We start from the raw sequence: 19,686 nt of genomic DNA, 5'->3' as shown, positions 1-19,686 counted from the left end.
CACATTGTAAAAGGTCAAGTCTGTCCTGTGAAATTTATAACCTACTAAATAAGGCTAGTTAGAGAAATATTATCCAGATCTAAATCACTTCTACTTTATTTCATATGGGTATTCCTACAGAGAGAAAGAATATATGATTCATCAGACGTTTTATGAAGTAATAGTTTTGATTCTCAGTTTAGACAAACATAAAGTGAAAGTGAAACAAGTAATTTACAATTTGAAAGCCATATGCATATGTGTATAACTAGATAGAGTGTGTGAATATATATATACACACACATATACATAGTTATACCATCAAAACCAGCTTCCATAAAATGACTGATAATTACTTTCTGAAAAATCAGGGAATTAATTAAAACAAAAAAGAAACCATATACACTAATAGCCAATCTTGAACTGCTGTGTTGCAAATGAGATCATCCACATCAAAATACACTCTCAAAGCTGTTTGTTCAGTACACTATCAAGGTAATATTCACATGTGCAATTCAAGTATAGGTTTAAAACTGGGACTGATTCCTTCCTAGAAAACATGAAGCTCAGGCCTTACTCTCACAAGTGCTTGATGAGCTAAGGGACATGTTGTACTTAGAGGTAGCAGTCCAGCATTTTTTTGGTTGGCTGCTTGCTTTTTTGCCTCACTGGCATCTCTCTGGCTTACTGACATAAAAAATAGTGGCTTGGAGCAGAGGCAAAATGCCTCTGCAGGTCCTGGCAGATTAGGAAATAGTGGCCTTTTCTGGCAGTCATTCTTGGAAATGCTAGCTGGGGGAAAATGAGCTGAAGCAGCACAGAAGAGAAGCAAGCCAGCAGTTTTACCTCCAAGCAAACTAATATATGTATGAGTCCTGAGGAAGAACTGCTTAGGAGCAAAGAGCTACAATATCTGCAGAGTTATGCCAAGATGCCACTGCTCTCTGGAAGCAGACTCTACTTTCCTTGCTGGTGATTGACCGCTGAACTGCACTAGCCCAGTTTATACCATCTGCTGTGCAAACTTTATACAGAACTGATTTGCTGTGGGGTTTCTGGGAGCTTGGCTAATTATTGTTTCTCCATTTTTTATGTTTCTTTGTATCCTTACACTATTTCCAGGAAAAAAAAATGGGGGGAATTAAAATAAAAATTAAAATAATTTGCTTGTTTAAGAAACATTAAGTGTAGAAAAACCATCAATAGTTGACCATGTGGAGAACACACACAGACAGACACAAACTGAAAGTCTGAGGGAGCTGGTAAAGTTCTGGCAACAGAGTTAGGAATAAGAAGGGAAACCTTCTGTGGCACTGAAAAGTAGGTGGAAAAGGCAGAAGTATTATCTGTTTTATTTATCAGGGTTATTTTTGTAAGACTAATTTTCATGAGTCATCACTACTCTCAAAATTTTAAGACAAATGTATTTGTAGAATACAGTAGTTGTATTTGGGTAGAAAAATAATTTAAAATTAACACATCATCTGTGTTAGACCAATACTATAGATTTTCTTCTCCTTTATATTAGAATTTTGTGTTTTAATATACATGAAATAACCTCAGAAGAATAAAACTATCAAAACCAACGAATTCACAGGTGTATTTTCATCCTTACAAAGTAAATTTATATTTACTAGCAATATGTTTCAGAAATGGTGCTATTCACTGCTTTTTACCATAAACCAAGTCACACTTTTAGATTAAACTGGAATTAAAGGAAAAACTATTAAGTACATTTCTGATTAGCATAAGGAGACATTAAAGATAATAACAGATAACATCAAGAAACCCAGAGCTAATGAATTCCTCTTTTCTTGCAGCCTGTGTTAAAAAAAAAATCAATTGAGCAAGGTAGTCTTAAAACATGAAAGATCTTGGAACAGTTGTAGGTTAAATGCTACTTAGATCAATCATTTTTTAGTTCTCAGACTGGTTAAACATAATAGAATTTATACTAATTTCATAAAGGTAGGACATGACACAAAGCTCAAGCAAACAATCCTGACTAAAACTGTACTGGCTTCACATAAGGCAGATCACTTGCTGTGGCATGGTCCAGAAACTGTGTTTCATTCAGTTGGGATTCTGGTTTGGACAAACATCCTTGTACTTCTTCAGCTGTCAGGAGGGGCTCTGCAATAGGGGCCAAAGAGATTCCAGCTGCTTTGTGGCAGCCAGCAACACAGCAAGAGGAAGGACGAGAAGAGGAAGGCAAACAGACAGAGGCAGGAGTCTTTGGGGAAGAAAAAGGATGAGGAGACATCACTGTAAGTGACCTGGAAAACTGGCTGAGATAATGCTAATACTGCTAATCAGTATATTTGAAAAATCAAGATTTTTTAATATTTCAAAACACTGAATAGACTAAAATACTACCAATACTCAACAGAAGAAAAGGAAACAGTAACAAAACAAAATTATAACTTATTATTAGAAATTAATAAAGCATGTCTAAACATTAGAAAGACACCAAATAATTGCTAACTCAGACTTACTACAAATCATGGGATATCTGCTTTTGCCACAAACAAATTTCTAAAGAACTCTGAAAACACTTCATCTTTTTAAATCACATATTGTCTAGATGAGCAATGTTCATTTCCACTGAACATAAAAATCCGTCTTGCACCAGTACTCGAGAAGGGTTATGGTATGTCATCATTTCAATGGGATATCTGGGAAGATGCTAGCAAAATACATTCCCTCTATTACAACTGCAGATGATTTTGCAACTGGTAAAATTCAAGGAGCAGTTTAATAAAATTGAGCTTAGAACAATGCATCAAAAATGAGACAAACCCCATAAGAGGAGCTAGGAATTAATTTTAACTGTGTAAGAGTTCTATCAATAATACATTCATGTTTTAGGATGAAACTGCATGCACATCCAGAATTTTTAAGTAGCCCATCAAGCTTCAGTACCACATTTAAATTTGAAAGAAAACTGCACAATAGGAAAATAAAATTTAAATATTCATAGTTTCAAATTATGTCTTTTTTTCTTAATTCCTCTTAATTTAATCTCAGAATTTTAACTTTCCACTGTTTTGGTGGATTTCGAGATTATTTAATGGGAATTTTTCAGGCTGAAGATCAAACATAGCTTTACTAGTACAGTTTTTCAAACATAAAACTGACATTTAAGTTATTCAAAATGCAATTATCTTTTAGAATACCAAGAATCTACCAGGTTATTAAAAGCTCAGGTTAAGAAGCCCATATTTATAAGTGTCATTGAGATAACTGCATTTGACTTTCTTTGCTGGCTGTAAGAACTTTCAGTAGCAATTTGATTATCTGATTCACAGAATTCAGAGAATCACAGGTTGGAAGAGACCTTCAAGATCATTGAGTCCAACTGATGCCCTAACACCTCAACTAAACCATGGCACCAAGGGCCACATCCAGTCTTTTTTTAAACACATCCAGGGATGGTGATTCCACCATCTCCCCAGGAGAACAATTCCAGCACTTGATCACTCTTTCTGTGAAAAACTTTTTCCTAATATCCAACCTATATTTCCCTTGGCACTGCTTGAGACTGTGTCCTACTCTCATTCTGTCAGCTGCTGCCTGGAGAAAGAGACCAACCCTCACCAGACTACAGCCACCTTTCAGGGAGCTGTAGAGAGTGATAAGGTCACCTCTGAGTCTCCTTCTCTTCAGGCTAAACACCCCCAGCTCCCTCAGTCTCTCCTCACAGGGTTTGTGTTCCAAGCCCCTCACCAGCCTCGTTGCCTCCTCTGGAAGCGCTCAAGCTCTCAACGTCCTTCCCAAACTGATGGGCCAGAACTGGACACAGCACTCAAGGTGAGGCCTCACCAGTGCCGAGGCCAGGGGATGAATGACCTCCCTGCTGCTGCTGGCCACACTGTTCCTGACACAGGCCAGGATGCCCTTGGCCAACAGGGCACACTGCTGGCTCGTGTTCAGCTGGCTGTCAATCTAAATGTGTAAGTCATAAGCAAAACATGAGTTGGCAAGTGGCAGATTAAACACTTCCTGCAGCCCATCATGCCTTAAGAGACATTATATGTTTTTAAAATAAAACTCTAGACATGAAATGCTGGTCTGCTTCCTGCAAGGAAGAACTCCAGGGTAAAGAAGTCAAGATACTGTCATGAAAAAAATAAAAAGAAACTGAATATGAAGAGTCATATGCCAAGCAGGAACAAGCACATAATTGGCAAATACAATCATCACCACAGATAAATGCAACTCCAACCTGCATTAGTTTTAATAAAAAACTATTTTTCAAGCTGCCGCACTAGGTTAACACTTGGCATTGCTAATCTGGAGACAGAGTTGTGGCGTCAAATAAACAGAACTGAACAACATGGATCTCATTCTTAGCAGAAAATTATCTCATTCTAATTCTAATGATCTCATTCTTAGCAGAAAATTATATGCCGGAGGATAGCAGAGATCCCACAAAGCAGGCATCCACAACGTGCAGTCAGCAAACTGGGGCACTCAATTCTGCAGCACAGTTTATCTGAGCAAGAAAAACCAGGCACAGCCACTCAGTGTTTGGGTTCTTGGTAAAGCTTACACCATTGCCTTTCTGCATCCATCCACCTAGATTAGTATGAGAGTTCTAAATGGCATGTTAGAGGCAATAATGCTTTATTTGGTCTGAAGACCTGCAGTAGTCCATAAGTAAGGAACACCCTCTTTAGAGTGCACACAGTGGTGCACAGGTCTCTTGGAATTTAATCCCCAAGATGCCGTCCCAGAACAGCATCACCATTTCTGTCATCTCACTCCACTTACCTTGTTTTTGTGATGCTTACAGAGTCCCAAACTCAGCTGCCCAGCATTTCTGCACACTCTTGTTAAAAAGACACAACTTTACAGTACTGCAATAGCAAAATTTTATTAGTAGGTATCCCATTTTAATCTGCTTATTCTTTGAGTAAGTATGTCGTCAGTAAATCTTTCATATTCCCTTATTATCCCAAAAGGTTAATGTTCTGCTTGTGTTTTGCTTACTTTGCTCACTTGCTAATTCTTGGTTCCCCAACAACAGTGAGTCAATGTAACATTGTATGTAGCCTTGCTCCTAAGGTAAGAGAAAGCAGCATACATCCTACACCAACCATGGTATCCAGACAGTCTCTAACTGATATAAACACACGGATGAAAACTTTTTTCTACTTACACAAAAAAGCAAGTGACACGTAGGTTCCATTTCAAGGTAAGATTAGATAATGTAAAAAAAGAGAGTTACAAAAAAATGCGGTAAAATGACCAACAAAGTTAATGAAGATTAGAAGAAATCACAATGCAGGAAATCAAGTGCTAACAAAATAAAACATTTCTAAGGATGCTTCTAGCTGAATGCAGACTACTGGACTGGAAATGGATGAGATGTGCTGGATCGACCACCAACGCTGTTCTACTACTGCCCTCCTCAGCTGGACAGGGGAGAGAAAAACGCAGCAAGTGGCTCCTAGGTTGATATAAGGGAAAGGAGAGATCCTATAACTATTTATTGACACCAGCAAAAGAGACTTGACTTGGGGAAATTAACTGAATTTATTATTAATTATATCAGAGAAGAATAATGAGAAATAAAACCAAAGCTTAAAATCATCTTCCCCTTCCAACTCCTCCCTTCCTCCCAGTCTTAACTTTTGTGGAGGGGTCCCTTCAGTGCCAGTATCTCAGCGAGCAGCTGCAGTGGGAGCCACAGGTTGAGCTCCGGGAGCCCAAGCCCAAAGCAAGAGGCTGTGACACTGTCATTTCTTCCTCTCCAGGGGAAGGACTCCTCACACACCTCCCCTGCTCCGGCATGGAGTCCTTCCCAAGAAAGACAGCCCTCCATGACCTTTCCTAAAATGAGTTCTTCCCACAGGCTCCAGTTCTTATAAACTGCTCCAGTGTGGGTCCCTTCCTTCTTGTAGCTTCCAATGATTATACTGCAATACACATGAAACCACCTTCTTGTTTCTGTGATCTTACTGAAACACTGGTTTTGTCCTTAGACTTTGCTGCTGCAAAATCTTTTGCAGCCTTTTATGATTGCAAATGGCCATATGAGGATCCTTCAACTTTCTCACCTGTTCTCACTTCTCTTGTAATTTATTCCAGCTACATGCTGGAATACTTCCTTCATGTTTGTACTCTTACACCAGAGCTTCCTTTCCAGTTACTTCAAGCCTAATTCTCTAGCTTGTCTATCTCTCTCACATTGCCTCCTCTATTATCCCAACTTTTAGTAGCTGTTTAATGATAACTCAGGCAATGACCAATCAAGAGGTTTGAAGTTCTGTAGATTTTTTTCTTTAAATAGTGCTCATTCACACAATTCAATTCACATGGACTTGCTTGCTCTTCAGGGAATTCATTCAACTAAACTCTGGTGCCTTAGACACATGCTGGCTTCCTCCGCTCAAAGATTTTTGTTTCCTAAAAAACAAACTAATAATATCCAGCCCAGCATTCTCCCTTCATTTCCTACTGTCCTTCCAATCTATTATCAGTTTTCTTTGCTGCAACCATGTAAATTAATAATTCAAATATATCAGTGTGTGTTTAACCTGAAAAAACACAGGATGCTGGTTTTTAAAAAGTGCATTTTATAAGCATGCAGGTGGTTACCATTACCTTATGCCTGGAAATACAGGAAAGACAAATGATGAAAAGAATGAATAAGATACATGTTTTACAACTTAACGTGTTTGACATCTGTTGAAATCAGAATAGCATGTGTGGGTACACAAAAACTAGAACAAAATCAGAAGGGGGCAGAAGCAGCTTGTTATTTAAGAAATGCCTAGAAGATGTCATGGTTGTTCTAAGAGGCACATTAAGAACAACTGGATTATTTTGCAAAACAAAGAACAGTGCAGTCTAGACTCCATTGGGCAGGAAGGCGTTCCTATCTAGGCCAGGATGCATGGGTGTTTCGTTGGCACATCTGAAGAGAAATCAAGAACTTCTAAATAAATTAACTGAGAGAAAGGATGGAGAAATCATGGGTTCAATACTTAACTGGAAAGACCAAGGGTTACCAAAGCGAATAAACCTATTAGAGGTGGCAGTGGAAAGCTCACTCACGGACATCTCCACAGGCAAGAGACCAGCTGAACTGAAACTTTGAAGGAGCAGATAATATGAATGGCGACACTTGGGTAGGAGGCATCTCCAGGACAGAATCCAAGGCTCAATGATGGCATTTATGTGCAACTGTGTTTTGCAGTGATCAGTTTCCTGACAAACTTACTACCACCTGTACTACCACCATATACTGACACAGCACCTCACACCCACCTCCTATATCTTGTAATCCAAGTAAAACAGTGGCATCATATGACATAGTACAATTCACAAAAGGGAAAGCCAAAGAATTATGAAAAAGAACAATAAAAAGAAAGTAAAATAAATTAAGAACTTCCAGGTGCAAATCCTCACTACAGGGTGCAAAAGACTGAGCAAGTTACTATGCACCGGTATATATAAAGTAGTAGATACTATGACTTCCCTTCCCCCTCCCCCAGGTCCACTATGTAGCTTAAGGAATAAGCTTCCATACATCCAGTTCCTGGGGAAAAAGCACTAGAGGGCTTTTTCCACCAGGTACCATTGAGTGAGGAACCATGGAATTGATGGCACCCAGAAAAGATGTCAGTGGGCATGGGATATTTAAGCACTTCAAATGAAGCAATACCAGCAACCAAAGAAATTATGTATTTCAACCTCTAAAGAAAACTTCTTTTCTTTACTAGCAGTAATTATTCCTCAAACATGTCTTCCCAGATTTTCTCAAAAAGGCACGCGCTGCATCATCCCTCAGTCTGATGTTTGTGCAATTTACCAACACCACAGGATTACTTCTAAAGTTCCACACAGAAATAACAGACTTCAACATGAGTTATACACCTCAATTCAGGCACATGAGAACAATCTCAAAATTAACTCTGAACATCAATACCCATGCTTTCTAATGACTGGTTGCTTGTAAAGTTGCAGTAAACAGCTAAAAGATATCCCTTTAGAAATGGACACCCAAGACTTGACATTTTCTCCCCTGCAGTTGTCAAGTATTTTTCTTAGTGATAGCAATAATGTTATGATAGCTGAGATTAGCTGGCACCTGAAAACTCCTTTTTAAAGGTCTCCAATAAATTGTTACGGTAAAATGGCACTATTTTTCTTTCAAAGTAACTCTTACAGTAAGATCATTTTCTCAGCAGTAGAGACTTGCCTCTGGACCAAACGTCCCTTCCCAGTCCATGGACCTCAGGCTGTAAGCATTTAAATCATGAGAGATGGGGAAGTTATAGAATTCAGAGGTCACAAGCTTATGGCCTTTATACTACTCAGTATTCAAATGAGGGACAAAACTCCTGAGGGCCTTTTGTCAGCCAGATGAAAAAGCACCCTATAGACTACTACAGGCAATAGAGATGTCTCACAGGTTATGAGACAGTTTCACTTTAATTCACTCACTTATCCAAGGAAAGAAATGGATAGTGAGTTGCTGTCTGGACTGAAAGCTCCTAGGACAAACACAGGGCCACACTGAAATTTGTAATGATTGAAATTATACCCTCCAATACAGAATGAATGTACCAAGATGGTGCTATAAAAGTATCCAAAACTTCATGTGTTGGCAAGTGATCAGCTCAAAAACACTTTAGTCATTCAAAACTTAAAATCACTTTGATAGCAATACCAGCAGCATGCACAAAGTGAAGCTGAAGGCTGAAGCAATACAATGCAGATAATCTCCACAGATACAGAGTTCAGAGAACTTGCTTTTACTAACCAGTATTGTTAGCAAAAGTTAGTTTGTTACTTAGCAAAACATTTTAAGTTATAAACCATAATAGAAGAATTTTCCAATGTAGGGATAGGATAATACTATTAATACTATTTTTTAAGCTTTGGGAAAGGTTTTGATGTTGTCCTCTGCCTGTACCTGTTGGCAGAAATCCCAGAAGCTACCTGTGCAATAGAATTAGGTGTCAAGAATGTATTTTTGGAATGCACTGAAAAAATGTGTCATTTTAAATTGAGTAGCAAAAAGAAAAAACTTGCCCCAAATCCCTAACTTACTTCCTCTCATTCACACATCCATTAAACACAAAATACTGAATATTAAGTGAGGACTTCTGGAACCTTTTAGTTAAGTTTTATTCAGAAAAAATGTATAGATAAAAGTAGTAAAATAAGCATTTGAAAATGCTGTTGGTCTATTTAAAAAATTAAATTAAATTCAATTTTTTCTGAAAAGCTTCTGTTAAGAATTACATTGTTTTGATACTGTTATATTGCATGCCTTCAGAGGGACTCCATAGGTGTCTGCCACCCCTGCATGCATTAAATTATCAAGTAAATAAACACAACAATCTATGTTACAGTTATTCTCCCTGTTTTAGACTGAACAGCAAGTGAGATCTTCCATGTTAGTAATATTTACAATTCATAGCAGCTTCTAATTATTTTCTGTTTGCCTCCAAATCAGGACATCTTAAGTGTTTAAATGGATGCAGAATCACATCAAGTTCCTGCTTTGTGTCAAAACCAAGCTGCTCCATTTCCACTTTATGCTGAAAACATCTCCCACTTCCACCACAAGAAGCACTTGGAAAGCTTACAGTACAAACATTCCTTAAAAAAGGCATTATATCAAAATATTTCTAGCAAAAACTTAGTCCTCTCTTCCCCCTTGCATCTGACATATCATTCCAGATTATTCACACACTTTGGAGCAGCAAGAAGACTTTTTGTGCTGAACAGATGGTTTGTGTATTCTAGCAAGCTGGTACTGCACGAACATCTTTTTGTCATGCACAACTCAACATAAACTACTGCATTTCCAGGTTACCTCCAACTTTAGTCTTCAGAAAAAGAATAGCAATAAAATAGGTAGCATGAACACCTGTTTTCCCACATTCACTGCTGACTTTGGACCCCTTTGACACAGGTGAGTAAAATCCTTATGCACAACCTGATCTGTTGGTGTTCACAGTAAACCATTTGCAGCAAGAACAAAACAATCACTCCTTTAACAGCAGCAACAGCATCTGGACACCCCCTAAAATATCAAAGAGAATCAGGACATTCTGCAATATTGTATTTACAAAGACAGAATGATCTTTTTAAACAGGAGTGTAGGATCGGGAAAAGGAGTCCATGCAATATACGAACTGGGTGTGGCAGATTACCCACCAATGGCTTTTGAGCACAAATAAATTGATAAAATTAATTTATTTACTTGGATCTACATGCACGAGGAGGATGTTATTTCAGATTTTACAATGAGTTAAATCCTGCCACCTTGCATACAAGTATTTGTGAAATAATTGGCAATCTGTACCCATGCAAAAGACAAAGCTATTAGATAGTTGTACAGCCCTATGGAGACACCAGGATAATAAGCATCATTTACCAAAACTAACTGCATATTCCTGTTGAACAGCTGTCTGAAGACAGGAAGGAGAAAGGTCTCCTGGAATTTATTTCATCTGCCCCTCAAACAACAAAATAATAGACAGTAAGTCACTTAAATTTGGTGCTGCTCCTTTCAGAAGAACTGGAGAAAAATCAGTTTAGGTTAAAATGGGAAAGTCAAGGAAACAGCACCATGGCTGCAGCAAATCAGCATAGTTCTAAGTATTTAGGAAGAACAATGTCTCACTCTTTGCCCAGCTAGAGCTCACATTCTGACCTCAGACCAACCCCTGACAACACCAAAATGTTCTTTCCACAATCTCAAAAAAGACAAAATGCAACAAACAAGTTTGCTTAGAAATATTTAGAAAAATCAGCAATATGAGCCTACATTAGCAGAAACATTGAGACAAAAATGTGCACTGGGAGAGGTAAGTTAACTCAATTTTTCAATATTGAAAAGCCATTTTAAAACACGCACAAGGTCCCTGATTTGATGACAAGCTCTCTAACTTCAAGTATATGAAAGAGAGCTTTGAAACATACACTTAAATCCCAGGGAACATTAAACTACAGGATTTGTTTTCTTTCCCCAGTGCTCAAACCTCTTAGGAAAATTGTTTTTCCTTGATTTGCAGTGCTGCTCTTCAGAAGTTGACTGATTATGAGTCAAGGGCTTTGACCCCTACTTTTGCTTTTGCTGAAGACATACCTGCCTTTACCAGTTAGCAAATCCAAAATGCTTCTAACTACAAAACAAAACAAACATTCTGTTCCAGATCTAAAGCAGAGCAAAGAGGAATGCATGTTTTGATAAATCCACAGACTAGCACATAGTATTATTTTTTCTAACAGTTACATTGATAGCCAGAATTTGAAGTATTATATGAATCAAAAGCTTTTGACTTTTTTCTACATCTGTCAGTGTAACCCTTACACGAAGGGATAGATGCTAGAATAACTGATGAACACTTCAGCAGGTGCAGAGAAATTCCAGAACAGCAGTGACCTGCCCTGTGTCTTTCAGCCTTTGCATCATGCTAACCCAAGGACAATAAACAGGAATGCCCAGCGCAAGCAGAGCATTTGATGATTTTGAGATGTCTTTGGTTATATCACATGCAGCCATATGTGACCCTCAAAACTCTGTACCATCTTAATTAAGCGTGGATGATCTTCAAAACTGCCATATTAGCATTACTAGAAGTTTCACTTGATAATTTTTTCAGTATTGAAACTAAAAAAAAATTCCCTTTCAACAGGAAAGGTTGTGAAATTAGGAACAGGCATACATTATTTCAGGATTTTTTTTTTTTGAGGGGAGTGGGGGAGTTGGAAGTTTTTAATCTGCTGGAAGTCTTAAATAATTCTTCTAGTTTTTATTAGTTTCAGCCCTTTTTAGGATAAGGAAATAGCTGTACTCATTTCCAGCAGGATTCTAATTAAAATATGACAGGATTTACAGAGGACTGTAATAACCAGGATTATTTCTGCTTGCAAATTTTAAAAAGAGTAATTTTGTACCAAAAGTAATAAGAATACTACACATTTCTTATGATGGTCTTTTCATGTCGAGATCTCAAAGATTAGAATGAGATTCAGCATCAGTCTGCATCTCACAGATGGGAGTTTTAGAACATAGTCACTGAAGATATGTAGCACAAGCCAAGACTCCCTGTACTATGCACATCGGATCTTTACACGAGTTTTAAGGTTTTCCATTTTTCTGGTCAGACTGCACAATCTTATTTGCTTATGCAGCCAAAGATTAAACTGCAGCATCAGTAAAGTTCTACACTTGACACACTTGATTTTAAAAACTATCAGCTTCCTTGCTTATTCTGATGTAGTGCACTGATACCCATCCAAGGACTAAAAAATGCAAGGTGAAGAAAAGATGAATGCATACCTTCGCAATGCTTAGCAGAGTCCACCTGCAAAACTGATTTTTTTTTTCTGTTGTGTATGCTTTCTTAACACCTCAAATCCCTGATGAAAACACTCCTCTTATTATTTATTCTCAAAATGTTTTAAAGACAGTTGTGTAGTCTAAGATCAGCTGTGACAACACTGAATTTTCCTCCACATTCAGCAATTTGTTGGAGAAAAGAAATTTAATTGAAACAGTTAAAAGCAGGTTATTTTTGAAAAGGCACTCTAACCCCGAACTGAGGCACCAGGTGACTGCAGTGACCCTGCCAATCCAGAAAACAACTATTCCACAAAAGCAGCACGTGTGGCCTACAGTACAGCTCCAAGGCACAGAAAGCTGAAACATATTCCCATTTTAATAAACCTTGGAGAAGAACTACCAAACAGCAGTGACGTTTATGCCTTCTAAAGTAAGGCCCAAGACATCTCATAGTTTGAGCCTGAGACCTGTGTCCTTGTGTCATGGAGGAACTGCTTCACCCTCATGGCACTGCTCTGGTGGGTCAGGCAGATGTTCAGCCTTTATTGGAAGGCTCATGCACAGATCACTGCTGATCATATCAGAGTTTATAGACTACTAAATAGCCCAGCATGCTCCAGCACATCTCAGTGCCAGTATGTTTTGTCTGCACACTGCCTAAATGAGAAAAGCATACATCCAGTGAAGAAGGATTGGATGTATCTGCTGGACCCAACTAGCACTTTCCCAGAAGGTGCCAGGATATGAAGCTCTATTTTGGCATGTGGAGCCCAATCATGCCACCTCCTGGTTAGGAATGGCCACTCTATTCTACACATTACACAGGTGTTCAGTGCTCAGGAAATTAAGAGTTGACAGGAATGTTTTACTCAGCTGTCCAGGTATCCTGCCTTCTCTTGGTACTAACTGCAAATATTAACAAGTCTCCAAAATCCTGAACTTTAAAATGCTTACTTCAAGGTATAGAGGAAGAGAGATGGACAGTTACAGCAGTTGCACTCTGAATGTACACACCAAGGAGACTAAATATGACATAAATTTACTAAAAAATTCCCTGGACAAGTGAAAAATATTCTCCTTCAAAGAAAATATTCACGTTGCCAAAAAACTAGTACTTTGTTAATGAGGCTCTGGGCATCCAGATAAACCTCAGCAAATACCTTTGACCTTCCCTTAAACAGTTGGTACTAAATTCTGCTGTTTGCACTGAATTGCACCTTTAGCAGCCCCACTGATTCAAACAGCACTATTTAAAGACCAAAGCACCTTTTATTTTAAACCAGGGTATCAGAATCTAATCTTCAATTACTGCATTCATATTGTTGCCTCTTTGCAAAACAATTTACTGTGTTTCAAAGTACATGTTTTCTAAGATCACAGATCAAATGGTCCTAAGCGGCTTCAGATGTCTGAAAGAATTTTGTTATTTCTATTTTTTAAATCACATCTATAATTTCTTTTTTCTCTCCTCTGAAGCAAGAATGCCTTTTATGACTAAGAAGCTGGGGTCAATATAAACATAACATTTGCTTTGTTATACTCATTCTAACATTTTATAATGTTTTGTTTTCCATAAATCTGGTAATCACTTGGGATTCATCTGCATTACATTCTGCAGGGCAAAAGCATGTCCTATTGGCTATACCAGTCAATAGATCATATTTGTATCACAAGGACTGCCTGATAGCCCACTAATGGCAACAGAAAAATTCCCATTAACTTTAGTCAGCTTTGAACCAAGTCTGTAATGCCTAGCACATCACTACTTTATAAAAATCCTAAGTATCTTGTATTCATCTAGAGTTTGCACTTTCTATTGAAAAGGCTCCAAATGATCAATACAAATCTAGTTTCTAATGGAACCAAGGTACCTAAAATACACGCTCTGAATATTAGCATGTTTCCTGAGTCAATCTACTGGGAATTTACAGTGCATTTCTTGAGACAGCAAAGCAAACAATTATTAATACCAACTATTTTGTGAATACAGATTTCTTCTCACCTGATGTAAATATCAGGAATAAAAGAAACAATAAGCAGAATAGTGACCACTCACAGATTAATATTATTATATGAATTTACATTTATATTACTCTTATTGAAGTCGAAAGGCTTGTTGAGACAAGTGAACTCATAAATTTGCAAGCATATTTTCACAAGTAGTTTTCAATGAAAAAAGTTATAAAAATTAAAAAGTATCAGAGGCCTGGTTTTATTAAGTCATAAGCCTTTCACATCTAGGGTTAAGGATATGATTGTCACATTCTGTATTTCCGAGACAAATAATTTGCATACAACAACCTCATTATTATCCCAGGTTTTTACCAGAAACACACACTCATGAACTAAAAATGCATTTCTATATGAAAAGAAAAACAATCTCCAACAGTCGAAAGGAATCCCAAACCTACATATGACAATGTATTAGAGGAAATCCTGAATATAAGACAAAATAAACTTGCATTATGCCAACAATTTTCTACTAGCTGGAACTACTACTGCAGGCTTGTATGAGAGACCCTACTAATGCTCGATGTAAAGGCTAATGTTTTGAATAAGCAGGGCCTGTCCCACAAGAAGCCTGTATGTGGATGATAGCTGAGCTATATGAGCCTAATTTACACAACTTGGAGGCTTAACAAACTCTGCTGTGCCCCATGGAATGATCTAGGGACTTAACTCAAGATTAAAGTTAAAGGCCTGATTCTCATTGCCTTCAGAATGCCAGCTGAAATTCTGAGGTCAATTGCACTGTCATTATAGGAGAGAGAAATTAGCTACCTCATTACCCTAGTAATGCTGATATTTCCATGGGGACAGATGCTCTTACTTTGGCCAGCTCTTTCCAATAGGTCTTTTTCTTTTATGTTTATATTACAAAACACAGAGCTAGTAACAAAACACTAGGCAAGATATTCCAAAGCTGCACACATATAAATAAAGACATACACACACACACATATATATACACATACATATATTTCATTTGCTTGACCCCAAAAAGTACACAGACAATTAGCTGACATTTTAGCCTATTAAATGGAATGCTGCTATAAAACTGGTTTTGAACTATCCAACTGGTTGTATCTTTTTTGTCATCCACACCTTCACAGCTAAAGTGACGCATTTATTTTTATATTCATAACCGCAGACATCTTACACAAAGCAATAAATATTTACAATCATGCAAAAGTAACACATACAAGGAGCTGGTGGCTTCCATGGCAGGGAGCAGCACTAGAACAGAGAGGCTCTCCATTCTCTCTGGAGCTCTGGACTGTGCTGCAGCATAAGCACAAGCTGGATAAAAAAGGTGCTGCTCAAGAACATGCTCTTCACTTTTGACATTTTTTTTATCTAACCAAGCATTACTTGACCTCATGCATTTATCAGGACATCTCCTGACTAAAAGCAGAACAATCTCACCTGAGAAAATAACTACTGTTAACCAGTATACAGTAAAATAGTTTAAAGCTATACATGAAACAGGGACACTCTTCCAGCTCCTATAACAGCCTAGTACACAAAACAGTTCACTTGATACAGAAAAGCCCTTTCCAGTAGATGGAGATTAGCCTATTGTTTAGAGTTCAACTACCTGTTACAATTAAAAGGTTTTTAATTTTCATTACTGAGTGGATTATATTCGCAGAATACATATGTTCAATGCAGATTGCTAAAGTGTGAAAAAACTTAGGCTGAGGCAAATATCACCAGCCACTCACAAGTTCTTCTAGTAAATGACTTACCAATGACTTTTCAATTGTTAACAGTGCATCAGTCATGTAGGACCTATTTCTACATGAAACAGGTTATGACCCATGGGGAAATCAAGCATCTCCTGATTAAGGCACTGAATTGGCCATTCAGAGACTTAGGTTAATTGTCAAAATCCACAACAGATTCCCACAGTGGTTTTTAAAGAAATCAGGTTTTGCTTCCACTCCTTGTATTTAAACAGCACTTGTACATTTTTCTTCACCTTTCTTTGTGTTGTTTGGTAAATATGCAAATACTCTGCCAAAGGAAATGTCCCTTTTCTGGGGATTTCAACAGATCCAGGTAAGGACTAAAGTAAGTGATTTCTAGTTACCCCTTAATAGTGAGGGATAAATAGCTACTGATTCAAGTATGCATCTGACACAGGTCAACCTGAAGGACACAGACCTACATACTGAAAACATGAGTAATATGTTGGTTTTAATATTGGTTAAGTACACCAAAACACACAAAAAACCATGCAACAGAATCAAACAAACAAAAAAATGATTGGGGAAAAATGGGCAGTCTTATCTTTACAAGTAAATCCACTGTTGCAAATCAGAAGCATTTTTCTGGAACACTTATTGCTTGTGTGCCCTTCTGCGGTTTCTCACAGCAACACAACTGTTCTCAACCTCAGGTTTCAGCAGCCAACATGAAACAACACAGCACTTCCAAGTCAGAGTGAATGCTTGAGGCTCTGAGCTCCACAGCAAATCTACACTTAAGCATTTGACAGAAAATGTCATGGCAATCAAAAATGCTTAGGACGCCACAAACAGAACACCTGGCTGGCATTGTTATGGATGTAGCTGATTGCACACTACATTCTAAAGAACAGAAATCCAGAGTCTGGAAACAATGTTTTATCATGAATATAATCTAAGAATTATTCACTACTACAGAGATCCTTGAAGGTTCCCATTTTCTTCTGGCACCAAAAAAAGAAAATTCTGCCCATTCTATAAATTTCCTTTGCATTTATACCTGGCAGCAACCAATGCATTAATTGTAATTTTCTTTAAGTAGTAACATTCTAACCATGGTTAAGTGTTTTAACAGTCATCGTATATTAGACTGTAAAACAAATCTCTAGAAAGCTTGACAGATGGTGTTTTGAAGGATAATGCCAGGTACCTGGTGTGAATCTGACATTAGCATTCTCTCAGACAACTCACCTTCATCTCTTATAAAATCTAGTGAAATAACGTATAATCCTACTTATGATAAAAAAGAATGAGAAAACCGTTCATTTACTCAATCCCACAGTTGCTCAAAATGCAACTTCTGCACGAACTTGATACCTAGAAAAACCAATTTTATTTTCCTTTTTTTTACTTTTCTTTGCCTACTTTCAGTTTTGTCCTTCCTGCATTTTCCTCCTTTCCCAGACACACACACACAGTCTCAGTGGATACTTCCCCCCTCTGGGAAAAGATCGAACTGCAAGGCTCAAAATATATATTCCTCTAAGAAATAAGGACTTTGTTTATAGTATGATTATTAAAATAACAACTGGAAAAAGCAGTATGACTGCCTCCTTAGCAGCAAGGCAGCTATGACAAAAGAGTACTAAATGGCTCTATATTCATACTGAAATTCAGTATGAATTTCAAAGCTATCAAACAGAAGCACTCCAACAAAACCTGGACTCAATATCTTCATTCACAATCAATAGAACATACATTAAGGAAAGACAATATAAAAACTGCTGACAGAGGAAAAACACTTACTGCTTAGCATGGTAAATCTGAATTAGTTATGATTTTCTTTAAGTCATAAACAGAACTTGGGAAATTATTTGCCACCTCTGAATGTGAGTTTATTTGAATGTGTGATTCTCAAGGGTCTGACCATACACTGCTTTGCTTTAATCTCATTTAAGAGCTTGATAGGTTATCTTGATTTATGCATCATTCTTTACTACTTCTTTTCAACATTAGGTTCCAAGTTTAGCAGGGTTTTTTAAAAAGACTATTAAAAATCTAAGAATGAAAACATGTATAAGAGGAACTTAATGAATTATACTTTGGCAAAAGTTGAAACTCCATACCACGAGGTCTTCACTCAACCACTATATTGTACAGTTATTAAAAGAGAGACTAAATTATAAACTTTTTAAAAAACCTCTAACTCAGGTCCAACTAAAACTGTACTCCAACTAAAGGAAGGAAAGCAGGGCGAATTACAGTGAGCAACCAAATGTTATAACCAGTGTATTCTTATCTCCGCACAAAACCAAGAGGAAATCATCATGTCCTGGATGAAACTGTCATGAAATTGATAAGCCATATCCAATCAATGTCTGACATCGCGCAGCCGACTATAACAGCGCCGCATTAACGGCATAACAATATTACCATATAAACCTTATTACTTCAGCGTGGAAAACAGGACACAACGAGTGTAATGAAACGCCAGCCTCTGTCTTTGTGTAAGTGAGCCCGGGAGCCAGGGGAGCGCTTCCCGCAGAGCGGACCCGGCCGCGGCAGAGCCGGCGCACGGCGGGCGGGGAGCGGGGCACTCTCTGCCGCTGCCGGGGCTGCTGCCGGACGGCTCCCTCGGCGCGGCCCCGAGCCCCGAACCGCCGCCGCCCCGAGCCCACGCGCGGCCAGCTCCCGCCCGCCCCCAAACCCGATTTCGCTCCGCGTCCATCGGCCGCGGCCGCCGAGCGCCGACCGCGAGGAGCGCCCCGGCCGGGGGAGCGCGGAGCGGAGCCTCACCGTCTTCCAGGAGGCGCATGGCGTGAACAAAGCAGGGATCCAGGCTGTCCTTCTCGGCCATCAGCTCGGGCAGGTACTTGTCCTGCTCCATGGCCGCGGGCACGCCGGGCGGGCTGCGCGGGGTGCCGGGCTCGCCGCTCCGCGCCCTCGGCCGCCCGCTCGCCGCTGGCCGCGCCGGGGCCGCCCCGCAGGTGCCGCCGCCCCTCCCGCGGCGGGCGCTGCCCCGGCCCCGCCTCCGCCTTCCCCTCGCGCCGCGCGGGGGCGGGCACGTGCGCGGGTCGCCGCGCGCCGCCGCTCGCGCGCCTTCGCCCCCGCGCCTCCTCCTCCTCCCGCCACTGAGCGACCCGCGGCCGCCCGCGGCCTTAAATAGGGAGGCGGAGCCAGCCGGGCCCCGCCCCCGTCGCTCCCATTGGCGGCTGCACACCGCCGGGGGCAGACTCGTCACGCCATTGGCTGTCGCCAGGCGGGGGCTCTCAGTGTGTCTGTGTGTCTGTCTGTCTGTCTGTCTGTGTGTCTGCCTTTCTCTCTCTGTGTCTGGGTCGTGGTTTAGGACAGGTATTCCCTTATTTACTGCTCCTACTGAAACCACACTGCCACTCGCTCCACCCACCCTTTTCCCCATTCCCCTTGGCAGGGGAGAGAGCAGAATTGGAGGAATCGAAGGTGAAGATCACGGATGGGGATAAGAACAATTTACTGGAAACAGCAATGAGATAAGAAAATGAACAGTAACAGCATGATGTTAATCACAAAAGTGTTCGAGAGAGATGAGTGATTCTCAAGCAAAATGCTCAGAATCGGGGTTACCCCACAGCCCCCAGCCCGGCTTACTGAACCAGAAGGAGCCCCTTCTCAAGAGACTCCTTTCCCCCATAAACCCAGAGCCGGCAATGGCCTGAAGTGATAGCA

At 39.5% G+C, this 19,686-nt stretch overlaps 1 protein-coding gene across 6 annotated transcripts in view; it reads right to left on the bottom strand.

Moving 5' to 3' along the window:
* Positions 1-18,915, bottom strand: part of KHDRBS2 (KH RNA binding domain containing, signal transduction associated 2) — a 380,960-nt gene extending 362,045 nt beyond the window's left edge. For all 6 annotated transcript variants that reach the window (XM_054280510.1, XM_054280508.1, XM_054280507.1 and 3 more), the window contains exon 1: positions 18,778-18,915. In XM_054280510.1, coding sequence (XP_054136485.1) covers positions 18,778-18,868 — 91 coding nt within the window. In that variant the 5' untranslated portion in view covers positions 18,869-18,915. The remainder of the gene's footprint in view (positions 1-18,777) is intronic.
* Between the last annotated feature and the right edge of the window lie 771 nt (positions 18,916-19,686).

This window comes from Melozone crissalis, unplaced genomic scaffold (assembly GCF_028551555.1).
Source record: "Melozone crissalis strain CALT ecotype California unplaced genomic scaffold, PUWL_Pcris_2 ptg000027l_1, whole genome shotgun sequence".
In the NCBI taxonomy this organism is placed as follows: Eukaryota; Metazoa; Chordata; class Aves; order Passeriformes; family Passerellidae; genus Melozone; species Melozone crissalis.
Note: the sequence above shows the minus strand (reverse complement) of the source record. Positions and strands in the feature narration are given on the sequence as shown.